This window comes from Podarcis pityusensis (assembly GCF_964106645.2).
Source record: "Podarcis pityusensis genome assembly, chromosome: 4".
In the NCBI taxonomy this organism is placed as follows: Eukaryota; Metazoa; Chordata; class Lepidosauria; order Squamata; family Lacertidae; genus Podarcis; species Podarcis pityusensis.
This window is the reverse complement of record NC_138027.1, coordinates 94,732,819-94,751,570: the sequence shown is the minus strand read 5'-3', so window position 1 is coordinate 94,751,570 and position 18,752 is coordinate 94,732,819. Positions and strand designations below refer to the sequence as shown.

General features: G+C 42.4%; 1 protein-coding gene across 4 annotated transcripts in view; it reads left to right on the top strand.

The window, feature by feature from the left end:
- The first annotated feature begins 8,692 nt into the window (after positions 1 to 8,692).
- Positions 8,693 to 18,752, top strand: part of UGGT2 (UDP-glucose glycoprotein glucosyltransferase 2) — a 79,122-nt gene continuing 69,062 nt past the window's right edge. For 2 of the 4 annotated variants that reach the window (XR_013985370.1, XM_081002910.1), the window contains exons 1-4: positions 8,699 to 8,885; positions 12,934 to 13,016; positions 16,360 to 16,490; positions 18,105 to 18,217. Coding sequence is in view for 2 of the 4 variants with exons in the window: in XM_081002910.1 (XP_080859036.1) it covers positions 8,734 to 8,885; positions 12,934 to 13,016; positions 16,360 to 16,490; positions 18,105 to 18,217 (479 nt within the window). In the remaining 2 variants the exon portion in view is untranslated. Of the gene's footprint in view, positions 8,886 to 12,933; positions 13,017 to 16,359; positions 16,491 to 18,104; positions 18,218 to 18,752 lie in introns of those variants that run through there. The other 2 variants (XM_081002912.1, XM_081002911.1) reach the window with 2 other exon arrangements.

Here is an 18,752-nt window from a genome sequence, read left to right as displayed (position 1 = left end):
TATCGACTTGGGCGGCCGACGGGTTTTTGCGTTGCGCAAGCGCAGTAGCTAGAGGGTGGGGGAGCGGGAAAGTGAGTGGTACTAGCTGCTGGGTCTTTGCACGTGGTGAGGATGCTTTTTCTTCGTGTCACTTGCTATGGCTGGAGAAGAAGAATAACCAGCGCTTTGGTTGATTTGATTGACATCCTATGCCCTTTTGAAATGTGATTCTTTTTTTGGGGGGGGGGGTGTTACTGGGTTGTTGTTTTTATTTTGATTATATATGTTGTGGTTTTATATGTTGATCTTGTTTTGTGAACCCCCCTGAGACCTCGGGGTATATAGGGCAGTATATAAATTCAATCAATCAATCAATGTGTTTGTAGTGAATTATGACCCTTCTGGTTCCTTCCAGCTGTGCAATTCAGTTTTCTCCAGGCACTCAAAGAAACCAGCACCCTGATTGCACAAGCTGTTTGCACTTGAAGTGGTCTGTTTTAAGGTTTCTTATCTTTTCAGTGTACAGTTGGGCACAAAATGCACAGGGCAGAAACTGTGCAGTTGGAAAGCTGATAATGTGCAGTTGGAAATATGGAGGAGACAAACTAGATATGTTGTGTATATTTGTTTATTAATCATTTAGCCTACTCATACAGAGAACCCTGTTTATTGAAACCAAACAAATTCATCAGTCAGAGAAGGCTAGATGAGATTGATGCAGTGAGCCACAAAACATCCACAGAAACTGCCCATTCCTCCATGGCACCCCTGGCTACTAATATTAGCATTCAACAAAACTGCAGGGCATCTCCATCATCCTTCACCAAACACTATAAAATGGACTTTCATGCCTTAGCAGAGGGTATGAGGCTCCTCCAGAATGCTATTTCTTGTCAGTAATTGGCCCCCAGTCTAATTTTGGGGCTTTAGTTTGTCCCATTGCAATTGGCTCTGGAGTCTGCCATGAAAATGGGTCTTTGGGTTATTATTTTGAAGGATCCTTTTAGTTGCAGGCCACACATGCATACAAGCCACTCACACAAGAGCGTTTGTTCAATAGCTGAGTTCAAGGGGACCTGTTCCCAAATAAATGTTTACTGGATTGCAGCCACTGAGTCTCTCTCTATGGTATGTTCAGCATGGCTAAACCCATTGTTTGCAACTAACAGTGTAAAATAAAGCTGTTGGTGTCAATGCATCTCTCAGTCTCATGCTTGGGAGTCCCCACATTAAAACAAAACAAAAACAAAACTGGGGAGTGATCTGGTGGGGAGTGATCTGTATTGGGACCATGGCACTGGGGAGTGAAAGATTTAAACCCTTACCGCCATGCTATATACTTGCTGAAAATTCTCCCCTCTGTTGCTAATAGCAGGTTTGGCAGGGATTTTCGGTGAAGAATGGAAGTGGGGGAGGGTTATATCTCCTATCCTGTTTGACAGCCATAATCTGGATCAGAGTCCACCACATTTAGGCCGAAAAGACACGTTTAAACCAATTTTGGGATGTTGAATGTGGTTTTAACTGAAGCATGGATAGCTTGGAAAATAAACCTCTCTTCCATTTTCACTCAGGGCCCAACTAGAAATGATCTTATTTATGTGTTTGCTTTTAACATGTCTAGTTTTAATATGTTTAAACAGCAGCTGGTGGCAGGGCAAGGGGGAGCCTAGGTTTGTGGCATGCACGGAGGGATGGATCAACCTTTATGGTACAGTGCCATTGGAATTAGGGTTGCCATATTTCACAAAGTGAAAATCCGAACACAAAAGTTGTTGAGCTTTAGACATTGAAGTGATTTCCACCCAGAAGCTGTCTCCAACAGCCAAATCCCAGCTACATCTGGGAAATTCTCGACATACGGCAACCCTAACTGGAATGTTCTTCTCCTGAAGCTGCTATTTGTCCCTTGGGACCCTGCAGAATGCAATCCTGATCCTGATGTGACCCTCTGTGGCTGCTACTTTAATTTTTCAAACTAGACGCATTCATTGCCATCACACAATGGCCCTCAGCATGCTTAATCTAGGCTTCTGTAGCACAAGAATGGCTATGGTAGACATCTGAAGGCAGCCCTGTTTAGGGAAGCTTTTAATGTTTAACAGACCACTGTATTTTAATACTTTGTTGGAAGCCACCCAGAGTGGCTGGGGAAACCCAGCCAGATGGGCGGGGTATAAATAATGAATTATATTATTAATTATTATTCTTATTAATGGGGGCATATTGATGAGGATTAAGCAGTTGCTGCTGACATTTTGGTTTAATTCATGGGCACAGAATTCAAATCACTTAAAGGAAAAAGTTTACTTTTTTAGTAACTCAAGGAGGGCAGACTTCAGTCTTTTCAGACTGAGGACTAACCTTTAGTTTAAACATGCCACTGGGGGACTTATGTCTTAATTGGTAACTTTTTTTGCAGTAGTGCTGGTACTGCAACCGACCTGTGATCCAGTAGCAGTGGGTCCCTGCTCACCAACTGAAAAATCAATATCCTATATTATACACACCCATTGTACATACTCTCTGTGCTACACAAGCACATATCTTTCCATGCGTGAATTTAACTTAGGAGACCTTTAATGATTTAATAATAAAGGGAAATATGAGGCTGAAGCAATAAATCCATTTCCATTACATATGCAATAGCTTACAGCAGCACTTTCAGACTCTTTCCTTCATGTGTAGCAACTTTGAACATTGATTTTTAAAGCTGTCTTCTCAGTAGATGATAATCAGTGCTGCATGTAAATCATAAAAATGGGAAATTGTACTTATCCAGATTAATTGAAATGGACATAAAATATCAGTCTGCATGATTGTAAAGTAGTACAAATGTTCATCCTAATTATATTTTGTATAAATAATTACAAGGAATATGGATGAATTTACACAGTGCATTTGATATTCTGGAAAATGACTTGAAATTGCCTCAACAATTTCTAAAAGGAATATTACAGATTTATACTAACTGAGAGGCAGCTGTGCTGGTCTGCAAAAAAGAACCAAACCTTGTGGCACCTTAAAGATTAATAGTCAGGGGTTGCCAACATTTTTGAAACCATGAGCACATCTGTAAACTAGAGAAATATGTCATCACAACACACATGACACAACCAAGCAGAAGGCCTCAAGGCAAGTTTAGTAGCAGAGTGAGCTTGACAATAGGGTGAGGAGGCCATGGCAAACTGCTCTGCCCCTTCTTTCCTTGACGTAAACAAATTTCTTTTTTTTTTTTTTAATAATTTTTATTAAGGTTTCAATCAAAAGTTGAACAGAAAATACATAAAAAAAATACACAAATACACAATACAAATCCCAGAAAGAAATAAAAAAACACGAAAAGCAAAAAACAACAATAAAAAAGAAGCAGAACAATTAAAAACAATATCACCATTTCATTTCCTTTTTTTCAATTTACTTATTTTCTGGACTTCCTCATACCTCCCTCTTTTGTATTCCAGTCCAAATTGTTTATCCAGCAATTTCTTTTCCACTTTTTTAATCCCGGTCTTTAATCTTATAATAATATAGCATTAAAATTTTACCTCTTAAGTACCTCTTAAGTACCAAATTTCCCTTTCCTTTAACTTCTTTACTCCTAATCTTTAATCTTGATATAATATAGCATTAAAATTTTACCTCTTAAATATCAATTTTCCATTTCCTTAAACTTCTTTAATCCTAATCTTTAATCTTAGTCTGTCTATAATTTTATCCTGTACAGCTGGAAACCACTTATTTTCAATCCAACATCACTCTAACATTCTTTAATTTTGCAATGTTTCTGTAGGTAGTCTTTGAATTTCTTCCAATCTTCCTCCATCGCCTCTTCTCCCTGGTCACGGATTCTGCCAGTCATTTCCGCCAGTTCCATATAGTCTATCAGTTTCATCTGCCATTCCTCCAGCGTGGGAAGTTCTTGTGTCTTCCAAATTTCAAGCCCCAAAGTAACTTGATAAATGGGGGGGGGGGGACACACGAATATTCGTGCAAGTAGAAAGCCAACAGGGCTGTGTAGCTAGGACCAGCCCAAGTTGCTTCGGCACCTGCGGATGGAAGTGTCCAAGTTGCAATATGCTCCTGGTTCTCAGAGAACGGAATTGTTTCCAATAGACCAAAGTTGCCGACCTGGAGAAGCTGAGAGGCAGAGAGGTTGGTGGCATATCTTCCCCTTCTGTCATCGAGAATGAAGACCTTGGCTTGGGAAAGGAAGGCACCACTCTGGGGAAGAGGGGAACAATTCCTTAGAAGGGACCCATTCCTTGAGGACAAGCAATTATCCTGCCCTGCTGAGGACATTCGTTTGGGTGGGGGAATATTTTTTTGCAATGGATAATTCAGTCATTAGGAGCATGAATAGGTTCGTGTGATGGGCATGCAGACCGTATGCCTGGCGTGGAGGTTGTATATCTCTCATCGTCTAGTTAGCTAACTGGATGCAACTGGTTGTAGGGTTTGTTGGCACCAATGACAGGGAAATGTAATCCAGAGGTCCTGGAAGTGAAATGTAGGTTGGTAGGTAGGATATTGAAAGCCAGGACCTTGTAGCTTTTTTTCTGAAATGTTACCGGTTCTGTGTGCAGGGCGGGCCAGACAGGCACAGCTGTGTAATCTCAATGTGTAAATGAGATGGATGGATTGGAAGGTGGGGTTCGATTTTGTTAGGGAACATTTTGGAACAAGCCAAGCCTGTACAAAAGGGATCAGGATGCAGCCAGACTGTTGGCACTTGAAATATATATAAAAAAGTGGCACAGCAGCTTTCAAACTGATGGGGGGGGGCAAGGGTAAGCTGGCAGGAGCTGAGGAACATCTGGTTCAGAACAAATCTTCCTCTTGGGTAAGGAGGAAGGTGGGCCAAGCAATACAGTAATTTAAATAATGGAGGAGTGGAACTAGGCATTGAGAATGCAGGGACACATGACAGCAATTAAGAGAGGCCAGAGAACCGATCAAGGCTAAAACATACATGCCGGAGACCCTTGGAATAAGAATCCTTTGGGCACATGTTTACTCTCGCAACTTAATCCTGAAATGCACCCCAGTCCAGTGAGTGAGATCTATGTACAGAAGCAGGTTTTCATGCTCGCAGCTGATGCTGATTCAAATGTGTATCTAGCTGCACTAAGCTGGCTATGCCTTCCAAGGGAATAGGGATGCATGTCTCCATCGAAAGCCACTGATAGTTGCATGTAACTACTTGTACACAGACAGAGTTTGGTCACAGTTAATTGATTTTTAATTAGCTGTGTAAAAAGGTTGCAGCTCTCCCCTCTGCCCTCTGCAGTCAGCAGACCAATAAATAAGCCATTTAAGCTGAGAGTTTTGGATTAACATCCAAATTGCAAACATATTTCTCTAAAAGTAAGTCCCATTTATATCAATAGGCTATTCTTTTAAGCTCCTTGTTTGGAAGCAAATTGCATTGAAATTAATGGATGCTTTTTCTTTGTAAATGTCGTTTATGGATGAGGTGTATATCTGCTGGCCACGGTTTTTGTTCTGATAACTGCATAGTGAATAGTGCATTAAAAAAATCCACTAAGAGCACAACCTGGACCTCTGATGTTGATGAGGGTATGAGAGCACCATTAGTGATGTGGGACGTCATGGGCATAGCCAAGATTTTTGCTGGGGGGGGCAGGTCTTTTGTTAGGGGGGCAGAACCTCAGTTATCTATGTATTTATATTGATTTTTATTGATTGGGGGGAAGCAGCCCCTCCCTGCCCCCCCTTGGCTATGCCCGTGTGGGGTGTACATCTCATTTAGCTCATTAACACTTAGACTAGCATAGGATTGTGCGGCATGTCACAGTTTTTTCCTGTACCTGTCTGATGTGCTAGCATTTGGCTGAAGATCAGGGTTATCTTGGTGTCCTCCTCCCTCATATGTTAAAATCTGTTTCCACAAATAAAGTTTTCTTTTTACCGCACATGCTGATAAAGCTTCAGCTTTATTTCCCTTTAATGTAACCCTTACCATTAAGTATACTGCAGTCACTATGATTTATACTAAGTGGTTGAACCTTATTAAGACTCCTTCATTAATCATGTCTTCTGAACACAGAAATAGCTTTAGCAATAATTTTTTATCCCCATGATTGTCTGTTGTGCAACTGGTTTTAAAACGTTTCTTTAATTGTATAATTCTGCCAAAATATTTTTCAGCTGCAATCCATCAACCAGTTAAGCTAGAGCATTTGGCTATTAGCTTAAATCCACACTTTCTAGTTTGGGTGAAACAGGAAGCCAAAAAATAGGTCAGATCAGATGACAGAGCCCCATTTACTTCCATTTATTACATGAGTAAGAAAAAGGGCAAGTATTGCACCTGTTTTCCTATCCCACCCAGTACATCTGCCTGCAATGCCACCAACCACATACATGACCCATATACAAAAACTACAGCATGCATACACTCAGATCACACAGTTGGTTTTTCAGGTAAGACTCAGAATCAGCCATACGATCTGAGCCTATGTACTTCTGATTTTAAATGTGTAGGTATCGTTCAAATGTTATGTCCCTCTGCAGAGAGCAGACGTCCTAGGTAAGTGGGAAGGCAATGCAAACTCTTGTTCATGCATCTTCTGTGCCATGGGGGGGGGGCGTGACTGGGACTATACCATCCTGTACTGTGGAAACTGTCTTTTAGATGTACCTTCATTGTTTGTTGTTGTTTAGTCGTTTAGTCGTGTCCGACTCTTCGTGACCCCATGGACTAGAGCACGCCAGGCACTCCTGTCTTCCACTGCCTCCCGCAGTTTGGTCAGACTCATGTTTGTAGCTTCGAGAACACTGTCCAACCATCTTGTCCTCTGTCGTCCCCTTCTCCTTGTGCCCTCCATCTTTCCCAGCATCAGGATCTTTTCCAGGGAGTCTTCTCTTTTCATGAGGTGGCCAAAGTATTGGAGCCTCAGCTTCACGATCTGTCCTTCCAGTGAGCACTCAGGGCTGATTTCCTTCAGAATAGAGAGGTTTGATCTTCTTGCAGTCCATGGGACTCTCAAGAGTCTCCTCCAGCGCTATAATTCAAAAGCATCAATTCTTCAGCAATCAGCCTTCTTTATGGTCCAGCTCTCACTTCCATACATCACTACTGGGAAAACCATGGCTTTAACCATGCGGACCTTTGTTGGTAAGGTGATGTCTCTGCTTTTTAAGATGCTGTCTAGTTTGCCATCGCCTTTCTCCCAAGGAGCAGGCGTCTTTTAATTTCGTGACTGCTGTCACCATCTGCAGTGATCATGGAGCCCAAGAAATTAAAATCTCTCACTGCCTCCATTTCTTCCCCTTCTATTTGCCAGGAGGTGATGGGACCAGTGGCCATGATCTTCGTTTTTTTGATGTTGAGCTTCAGACCATATTTTGCGCTCTCCTCTTTCACCTCATTGTTTACTTCATTGTTTACTTGTTTACAAAACTACAAAATATACTAATCCACACAAAACTTACTACATACAATTTGTACAATACGCACTCTATGTCTCAAACAGATCAAAAGTACCCAATTTGAACATGTCATTATTTATTATTAGTAGTAGGACCTTCATCATAATTAAAATTACTTTAAGCAGAAGAAAATTACTAGCGTCCATGAGTTGAGAATATGACACATTGTTCCGCTAAAGTTTACTACCTGAATGATGATATTGACTGGGCGGCAACTATTCAAGGACTATTAGATTCAATTCATATATATACACTTAATTTTGTTTCTTGGTTTCCTTGCCACTCTTGTACATTATTTGTCCAAATACAGTGGTACCTCGGGTTAAGTACTTAATTCATTCCGGAGGTCTGTTCTTAACCTGAAACTGTTCTTAAGCTGAGGTACCACTTTAGCTAATGGGGCCTCCTCCTGCTGCTGCTGCGCCGCCCCACGATTTCTGTTCTCACCCTGAAGCAAAGTTCTTAACCCAAGGTACTATTTCTGGGTTAATGGAGTCTGTAACCTGAAGTGTCTGTAACCCGAAGTACCACTGTAGTATAAACGCTGACAATTGGGAAACAGTGGCCTGTGAGCGCTCCAATTGGAGAACAGCCGTTACCAAAGCTGTCATGGACTTCGAAGATGCTTAAACTCAGGATGAAAGGGAGAAACGCAGTAAGAGGGAGGCATGTTTGGCAAACCCTCACAGTGATCAACTCCCTGCAGGAAACTTATGTCCCCACTGTGTGGATCCAGAACTGGCTTCCACAGCCACTTACGGCCTCACTGTTAAGACCGTGTTCATGGAAGGCTCTCGGCTATGAGGGATCGCCAAAGATGAAGAAAGGAGGAGGTTCTCATCTCACCACCTCCAGTTGCGCTTTACGGGCACAGCTGAGAGGGGCTTGAAGTACCAAACACGCTTTGCTTTCCGCATCAAGTCCCCGACCCATCACCACTATACTACGGATCCATCGACAACAATACGTCCGCACTGCCAATAACGCGGATCTGCGTTGCGCGGCATCGCGTGAGGGAAGCTCAGCATCTTATAACGGTTCTCGTTCGGCCGGCCCCGCCCCTTCCCTCCAGGCCCCGCCCCCTCCTTCGGCGGCTGTTGCGTTCGTCTCCGATTGGAGCCTTCCCGCGGACCAATGGGAAGAGCGGGGCCGCGATCCTACGGGAAAGAAGCGGGCGGGGCCTGGACTGGAGGCGAGCGCAGCGATTGGACGGGGCGGCAGGGCCGGGGGGCGGAGCCCGCTGTCGGGCCGCCGCCTGTGCGTGGCAGCCGCTCTGAGGGGATTCTGGCGACGCGGGCCATGGCGAAGAAGGTGGCCGGGGTGGCGGTGCTGGTGGCCGGGGTGCTGGTGCTCGGCTTGTGGCCGCGCGGCGCCGAGAGCTCCCCGAGGAAGGCGGTGGCCGCCCGGCTGGCGGCCAAGTGGCCGGCGACGCCGTTGCTGCTGGAGGCCAGGTGAGGGGACGAGAGGGAGGGTTGCTTGAGGGGTCAGCTGAGGGAAAGCGAGGGCAGCTGAGGCGCACCTCCGAAAGGGGGCGAGGGATGACCCGCGTCAGGAACAAGGAGACTTCGGGGAAAGGTTGACCTCGGGATCTGCTGCCCCTGTGGACCCTGCCCTGGGTGGGGAGATCGACTTGGAATCCTCAGCTCCCAGCATCCCTTATTCTATCCCCCCCCCCAATTTTTTTATTGGTTTTCACAACATTATAAACAAACACATAAAACAAACAAACAAAAATCATAGCCTTATTAAAAATTACACTTATTAACATTGTTAAGTGACTTCCTCGCTTCCCCTTGGTTGAATTTCATTGCATGTCCTTTTAACGGTTTTCCAAATCACAGTTCTTAAAAAAAATTTAACTTAAATATTAACATCCTTAGATCTTCACATTATGAAATTAAACATATTAATTCATCACTTAAATAAAATCCTAAGCCAATTAAGTATCTGCAAGCTGTTTTCAGTTAATTTAACATATTTAACTAAGTAATCATTAAATTTGATCCAATCTTCCTGATCCTCCTCCTCCTTCTGGTCGCGGACTCTTCCGGTTAGGTCGGCTAGCTCCGAAAAATCCATCATCTTAATCTGCCATTCTTTCAGCATCCCTTATTTTAGGAAACCACGAGGGTCATCTAGTCCAACCCCCTCTGCCCTGCAGGAATCTTTTGCCTAACACGGGACTCGAACCCGCAGCCCTCATGCCCTACCTGTTGAGCCAGTGCTCCACAAACTCAGCTTCCCAGGTGTCTGGTACAACTCCTATCTTCATACCTGGCCCTGTGAGCGAGGGATGCTGGGAGTTGTAGTCCGGCGACAGCTGGGGTACCCAAGGTTGAGAAGCGCTGGACTGCACAACCTCCAACCAGATCTCCTGGTGGGAATCCAGAGGGGATTGGGAATCACAGCTCTCCTGGCTGGGGCTGGTGGACGCTGAGGGAAAAGGATATCAGGGCAGTCTGATTGGGAGAAGCGGAGACATCCGGTGCCAGGGAGTGTAGTGTAGTGGTTAGAGCAGCCTTTGTCAGCCTTGTGCCCTTGGACTGCAGACACCATCAGCTCCAGATAGCGCACCTGGCAGGAGTTGGTGTACGTTGTAGTTCCAGCAACATCTTGAGGGTGCCAGGCTGGTTAAGTCTGGAGAGACTCCTTCTGAAATACTCAGCCTTGAAGGTCATACTCTTTCACCTACCTCACAAGGCTGTTTTGAGGAGAAGGGAGGGACAATGAATGCTGCCTTGGAACTAACTTGTAGGAAAGTTGTGATATATGTAAGCTGAATGCTGTGATGTATGTAACATTAATTGTCCATGGAAGTCCAGAATTTCAATTGATTTAGGATAGTTTCCTTGAAAATCCATTGGAGTTTATGGAATGATTTAAGGGCCTGTCCCAAAGATTTTAATGGCATGTTAGGGAGATTGTTCCAGAGAAAGTGTCTTGGAGTTGTAATCACAAACCAAATAAGTGCCCCTGCATTCCAGCCCTTTTATAGTACTCGTATGAGTTCACTTGCCTTATTGCTATCTCCATTAAGAACATGTAGCCATGTGGTAAAATACTGAGGTCAGATATCTTATATATCCAGCAGTATCAAAAATAACAAGAAGCAAGTATGGGTCTTCTGCATCTGGCATGCCCATGAATCTTGTTCCAATGCCATAACATGCCAAAGTGATATACTGTAAGAACCTTATTTCAAATAATTCTACATGTCATCAATAACAACTTAATACCTCAAGATGGCTGATCTTTATATTCTAGCAATTTGACCAATGTTGCCACACTGTGTGCACGCTGCATATAACTATGTAAAGAATTTCCCACCTCCTTTTTTATGCTGTCATAAAATAGAAGAAAATGAATTGGTGTGTTTAAATAGCATTATTTTCTGCTATGTTAAACCAGAAATGTTGCTTGCTATTTAAGCTTATGAGTGGTCCTCAGTTTGGCATCCTGCTCCTTTTCCTGCCACCCCCAAAATAGATTCATTTGAATTTGTGTTGTGTCTTAGTAATAAATAATCCAGTAGTTACTCCATGTTTTCTGGGACTGTGCCATTTTACCACAATTTGAAACAAAATCCTATCCCAAACAAACTTTTCATTGCAGAATGTGCACAGAAGTAGATGTAGGCATAGCCCTTCTAGGACTTTGTCACCTGCCCATCAGTAAACAACGTCTTCCACTATACCATTTTGTTTCTATAAAAAAAGAAACGTTTCTGTAGTATAAAATAGCACAAAGAACAAACCTTGTTTACAACTCATGGTATGTGTGAAGTAAGGCAAACTATAGAGCTGGGTTTGGCTGGCACATTAAGCCAAATTATAACTCAGCCCTGAGGAGTGTAACAGCCATATCTCCTCTTTGGGAACCTGTGCGTTTGCGCTAAGCCATGGTTTGCTGTGGCATTACATGCAAATGAGTCACTCTGTGCAAAAATACACAACTTCTGAGCAATTAGGAAACAGCAAGAATGGTTAGATCATGTAACACAGTTACTGTCAATAGTGGTATGAATATCACATAATTTAAAAGTAAATTAAATAAAAGACATTTATGTAGTTAAAATTTACTAGTTTAATCTGTGCAACATCAGAACTTAATTCCAATTGTATATGATTCAGAGTTTTCCTTAGCAATGAGCATTCAATATACCTCTTGTACAATACCATAAAATTTTGCGCTGTATGTGCTACATGTATGGAGGAATGAGGCAACGTAACTTGCATGTCTCATCATACTCAGTTTTCATCCACTCCTTGGCCTGCCTGCTGAGCTCATGGGTGACTGAATGTCTTTAAAGTCATTCAGAGTTAATTGTATAAATCCAATTTCACTGGTGTGCTTGCTGAGTGTGCTAGGGTGTCATATGTACATAGCAATTCTAAATAAGTTTAATTAGAAATAAGTCCTACTAAATTTAACAGGATTTATTCTGCAATAAATATGTTTAAGATTGCAGCTTTTACCTCAGTTTCCTGTCTGTAAAGTGAGAATTACATCCTGCAAGCCTAATTTGAGCAAGTGTTATATAACTGAATGAAAACATCTCTGCCTTAGTTGTTCAGTCTGCATTGTTTTTAAATCTATCTTTAATTGTTTTTGGACTTAAGAAAAACCTGTCTTAGCTGTTTTTATTATATATTTGTAAATTTCCTTAAGGGGCATGTAGAAGGGGATTCATTAATCAATTAATTAATAGGTTGACAGCTTAATACAAAATATACTTCCGGGGATCCAGTGCTCTGGCTATGTAGATTATTTCTTGTTGGTTGGTGACATGGGTTATTATTCTCCAGAATGTTTGCTATGTAGTGTTGTTCTACTGATCTCAAAGGACTTCTACAATTCTGGGGTGAGAAGTAAATTATGTCTTTAAATCATTTAGGCTTTTTCAAACACTTAGGGAGAATTGGCACAGCAACATCTTCTGGGATGTGTGAAGTTAGGATCCCACAGATCCCTAGCTGAGCTGGGAGCTTCCCAGTGGATTTGGGCTACACCTGCTCGGCTTCTTCATCCTTAGCTCAGCTGGAGATACGCTGACATATCACCCCCATCTGTCTTAGCTGGATCCCATTTTACTGAGTTGAGCTCAGTGGATCTTAAACTGGTATAAGCCTTGAAAAATGAGCTTTCTAGAGGCATGGTGGGGTCAGTACGGGAAGGGCTTGATCCTAAGCCCATTTAGCTCAGTTACGTGTCCTGGCAACCTGGGGTAAATTAAACCAGGAAAAAGAGTAGTGTAATTCAAACACAATTTTAAAGACTTGTTCCCCCTCTGCCAGGTTTAGGCGGGCTCTGCTAGCAGAAGCCCCGTTCCTGAATGGAGTTTGGATCCGGTGTAATTTTTGCACCAGCTTAACTGATGCCAGGCCTGCTATATGCCAGCTGCTTGTGTATAGGATCACTCACTTGGGCTTCTTCTCAAAATGGTTGTTTGTGTCTTATGAGTTATACTAATGGATGAATTATTACACACATTTTTAACAGTGAATTCATTGCAGAAGAAGGCAATGAGCAATTCTGGCAGTTTTTGGAAACGGTGAAAGAATTAACATTATACAGGAAAGGAGGTAAGTTGTGTTTGTTGTGTGTATCTAGACTGGCAGACCTTTCTGTAAATTGTACTGTATAATAGTGTTACTAGTGTGCATGCTTTCAACCAAGAGTGGTTAACCTGGGACTCGCCAGTTGTTGTTGGTTTACAACTCTCCCACCATCCTTGACTATTACTGGTGCTGGCTGGAGCTGATGGGAGCTTTGGGGTTTTTAAAAATCTTGCCTTTAAGTTGTGTTTTAGGAAATTTTTATTCTTTTTTATGCAAATCACTTAGAGATTTGTTTATATTAAGCAATAAAATATGTTATAGATAAATAGTCCAACAACATCTGGAGGGTCACTTTAAATGCACAGTGTATTCTGCAACCTGTCCTTAGTAGTGCTTCACTTTCTGGTTTCTTCACATTAAAATAAGAACGTTGAGACAGTCCAAGACATGTTGATGCCTGAAGCAGAAAATCAGAATGATATTCTCCCTTCCCAAAACCCACTGCATAAAGTAGGCTGCCTTGCCCTTGCTGATACCTGGACTTTGCAGTCAGCCACTGATTAGACTGACGGATAGCATGGACAGGTCCTTTTCAGTGGTGGGTCTGTACCTCTGAAACTTATTTACTCAGCAGATATGTGGGACCTCCTGTTCTAAGAAGAAGAAAAAATTCAAAATATTTTTATTTCAGTCTCTCTTATTCATCATGGTATTGGAATTGCTGTTGCTCAATTTTTAGGGGTATTAATGTGGTTTTCATGGATTCTGTAGGTGATTATGCCTTACAAAGTGGTATGTAAATGTAGTAAGCAAGAAAATAAATAAATAAATAAATAAGCAATGGCTTTTTTAAAATATTTGCCCAAACCTTTTTCATGCCCCCCATCCTTATTTATATTCTGCATCATCTTCTTAGTTATCAGAGATCTTTTAAAAAAGATTTCTGATCTAAGCATCCCAGCATTTGTTGGTGGGGAGGGGAAGCAGCATGAAGGAGGGTCTTGATTTTGGCCTTATGAGTGAGCCTTGCCACTTGGCAATTTCATAATGTCATATCCGGGTTCATCCTCTTTTCCGTTCACCACATGAAGTTACTGATAAATGTGTAGGTACAGCATTTTTGTATCTATAATAACCCAGAGCTCTTTTCTGCAGCACATCAAAGGAGGTGACTGGAAGGTTTTGTTTCTGTTTGTAACAAACCATAGTTCCCCATTACCTTCAAACTTGGAGAAAAGTGATTTGCTTAAACGCTTGATACTGAGAACAAACAAGAATCAAACAATAGTTTCAGATTCTTATTTACTAATTAGCTAAAACAATGTTCTCCAAGTTTAGATGTAGCAGTGAATCAAACATTGCATGCTAATTTTAATTGTGTCCAGTAATTTGGGCACATCACAACATTTTGTTTGTTTTGGGGATTTATATTCCTCCTTTAAATGCCCATGGTGGCTTCCATTAAATATTAAAAAAAAAAAAAAAAAATTCCACAGAAGGGGGCGTCTACACCTTCTGATGTTTGCTTTGTACAGGTTTGTGTATAAAGCCTTTCCTCCTCCCAGGAGGGGAGGGGTTGTGATCGGGAGATGATTCCTGCGTCATGCAGGGGGCGCTCTGCCCCCTGCTTCAACTCCAGGGCTGGCGCCACGCCCCTCCCCGGTTGGGCACCCAATAGGGAAGCTCGACGGGGGTGTGGCTTGCTGCTCAAACGCAGCCGCGCCACCGATCCCCACCATTGCACACACATTTTCTTCCGTGGTCCAATGCCTAAGCCAATACCTTCTCACATGCTGTAATCAATAAAGTTGTGGCCTTTACCTTACCCATTAACCTTACATTCTGTGTCTGCGTGTCTTTATTCCCCAAGCGGGGATCGGGTCCTCGAATCACAACTCTAAACTATGGTTAGTGCACATCAAGGTTTATAAACCAGCAGCACACCATGGCTTACAGGTGAGGTTTGTTCATGTTTAATAAACCATGGTTAGGCTGCTGCTATGGCTTCAAATGATCTAATAAACTGTAGCTTAACATTAAGATCGAATCACATCATGATATGGTCCTAGAGTTGCATACTGTTCCCTTTAGGTCATTGTTCCTCCTTAGTCACTCCCCACCTCCTGGGACTGGAGAGTTTTTTGCTGTTCCAAGCACTAAGAGGAAGGAACAAGGTGCCACAGCTGGTCCTCTTGTACCCATACTTATGTGTTATGGTGAATTAAAATATTTCCACCCAACCCCAATCAAACTGCCACACAAGCTGGCTGCCATTAAATACGGTTGTTACAGAATTGTTGTCTTTATAATCTTTAGTCCTTGGGGACTTGCCCAGGTGTTCAGTTAGGATGGCAGCCGTAATTGCTGTTTGTTAAAAGAAAATTATATGCATAACCACTCAGTGGAATAGCAACCTGTTTTCTGTCTTTTGTTTATCTGTACTAGTACTTCTTTATTTTTTCCTTTTCCACAGCACTGTCTGTCTTGTCTTCCTCCATTTTCCTCTTTGCTTTTTCAACAACACAGCACTTTTTGCTTGTTAGTTCATAGGATTTCAGGCATTTACCTTAGCTTGGACCATTTTATTTGGTAAAATGGTTAGTGATTAATACACAGTAATGCTCTCTGATGTATGATTCAACTTCTGCACCACTCTTTTCAGATCGGCAGGAGAAATCAGTTCACAAGTCAATATACCTGCCCTTTGATGGACACTTAATAGCATGTTGTCAGGGAACTGCCATCAGTGCCGGAGGGAGAGAGCAAGATCCAGAGGGATTCCAGAGAGCGTCCCGGGATTGGGAGAGGCAGCCCATCTTCTGGGGAAAAGAATCAGCGTAGCACCAGTGGAGAAGGGGGGCAGATGGGGGAAGCGGTGAGGCGGTCCCATGACTCCTTGCCGGGGACCAGCGGGGAGAGTAGAGCTCCTCCGCTGCCTACGCCCTCCTTGTGCAGAAGGCTTTCGCGCAGAGAAAGTAGGAGGAGACTAGGCGTCAAAGAGCTTCTTTGCTGGAAGAAGTTTAAGAAACGCCCACTGACGGATTCTGCCAGCGATTGAGACAGCCATGGGTGAGTGGCTGTCTGGACAGAAAAGGTTCACTCCGGCAACCCAGCCAGGTGTTTGCACCGGCTTACGCACGAGCAACCCCTAGAACCATTACACATGTTTTATGTTTAATTTGTAAGCCCCCAACTAGAGAAATTGTACTTTGTATTAATAAAAATTTTAGAATAGGCCAATCATCTGAAATCCCACAACTTTCTATATTCCAGATATTTTTATTTGCCAACACGTAATTGTAAATCAGTGATATTTGGGACTAGATGTTAACATCTCACTTGTATTTCTTTTCCTTTTTTAATACAGTCTCGGAGCATTCTTATTACAACTTAATCCTGAAGAAAGCCGGACAGTTCCTTTCAAATGTGCAGATTAATCTTTTGAAATTTTCTCTTTCCTTACGAGCACATTCCCCAACCATTCAGATGTTTCAGCAGGTGTGTAAAATTGGCTGGTACAAGCTAGGAATCTGGATATGGCTTTGGTTCACATGCTAAGGAGGGGCTTTCAAAAATGGCTCCTCATTGTGGCTGTTGTCATACTGCAAGCCGTTCTCTTGCAGCAGCTTGCAGCATGGCTAAGAGTGCTTTCTTCATACTGCTGCAACCCTCCCTTCCAAAATGTTTTGTGGTAGCATGATGGTCTGCTTGCTAAGCTTCTGTAGAACTATAGTGCTGCGTGGAAGGGAAAAAAGACCAGAGGGATGGATTTACAGTAGCATCCAAGTGATGGTGGTCTTCAAAGCAGCCCTTAGTCTCTAGTAGTGTTGTTGATATTGGTAGGACTGGTCTGGAGAAAAACACTATTTGCTTTACATCCATATGACCTATATATCTGCATATATTGTTCAGTGTGAACTCAGAAGCAAGCCTCAAATCGGTCCCACGCCATAGAGATACTGGCCTGGCTTCCATGTAGGGCTGAGCGAAACTGTGGCTCTCAAAGAGGACATAATGGCTGCTTTGCTCCTCCTTGCCATTATGATGTTGTGCTGTTCTGACCCAAGTCTCTTGCAAGGCAAACTGCAAGCTGCAAACAAAGACCTGGTTTGAATGTGAAAGCATGGATTTGGATGTCATTCTAAGCCAAAGCACAGCTTAGTACATTGGCAAAACAATTTTGGAGAAGAAAAGCTTCCATGATCTCCTCTCTGGGAGCCTGCCCATTTGCACTAAGTCATGGTTTGGCTTAATGTTATGTGTGTAAGACACCAATGAGTGATCCAGGAAGACTCTATATTATAGTAAACACATGGTGTCCCAGTTCATTTCTACTAATGGGGTGTGTGCAGAGTTCAGCCCCCTAGATTACAGGTTGTCCACATGTGCTTTAGAACTAAAAAATTCCTTGTAATGTCTAAATGTGGGAAATTCTCTCCCCACCTCGACTATAGTTATTTAAAACAACATATGGTCAAACAACTCACCTGGCTCAACAGAAAATGCTGCAAACTTGCTCTTACTGATGTGAAAAAGAAAGCTGTATCCTATTGATATTGACACCAAAGCTGAGACTGATCTTAAAGTGGGTATTTCTGAGGGTATTTTTGGAAGTAGAAGAATAGACATGGTAACTATGAATTTGCCTATCAGCAATTTTATAAAATCAGCTTATACTTTATAAACTAGTTTAATAAAGGGTGTCCCTGTCATGTGAAGTAGGCACATGTTTCTGCAAAAGTTTGTATTAAAACTGTCCAAAGATTATGTATTTTGACCTCAACTGGAGTTGGGGAATGTGAGAAAAGATGATAGCTTCCCTGTTTACTTCTGTTATTTCCAAAAAAGGTGTGTTTTGTTATCTTAATAAAAAAAAGAAAATTGATTTCTAAAGCATCCAAATAACTGTTAATGGTGGGCATTCTGAGACAGGATGCATTGGTGTTACTTGTAGGGCTCCGATCTTTTCATTATTTTCTCCTCACATACATGGTACTTAGACGCACAATGTGATAGCAGCTGATGAGCTGTTTTAATCAAAGGAAGGTGCATTACTTTTAGGATGAAATGCAATTACACCAGCTGGGTTGAGTGTAATTGTTGAAATATTAGATTGCAGCTGATGAGCCGCCACCGAAAGGTTGCAGTGCATTTGTGGTTATCCATGGGAAGAGCACCTGTAAGACTAATGAAATTTGGAAGCTTCTGAAGAAAGCTGCTACAAGGTAAATATAGTGAGCTATTTTGAACGAACAGTTCTTAAAGCTTTTGTTCCACAGCATCACATTTTTATTTGTTTTGGCAGCACACATTTACCTTTGTTCTCACCATATAAACCTGGATATTGGGACTCAATGATACATGTTGGTCAAAGATGCCACTTTGAGTTGCAGCTGTTGCTTCATCTCAGGCGCCTGGGAAGAGTGATTGTCTGCAATCTTTCTTCCATATGAACTTTACATTTCAGGCAGCGCATGTCAGTTCAGCTCCATCTCTTGGTCTGCTGCTACCTCCATCCTATCAGGTGGCCTCCCCTGACACTCCAAGAGTTCTGATTCTGCTAGGGAGTGTTGAGTTCTGCCCATGGAACTGTGTGGGATTGCCACATAACAGCTGTTATTTTCTTTTTTAAAGATTGGTGGAGCTTTTAAAACCATGAGAGAAGTAAGATGTTTGTGTGAGATACTACACACTGCATCTTCTGATTTAGAAATATTAGCCAGGCTGTCTAGTGCCTGCTCCCTGCCACTAACGAAATTT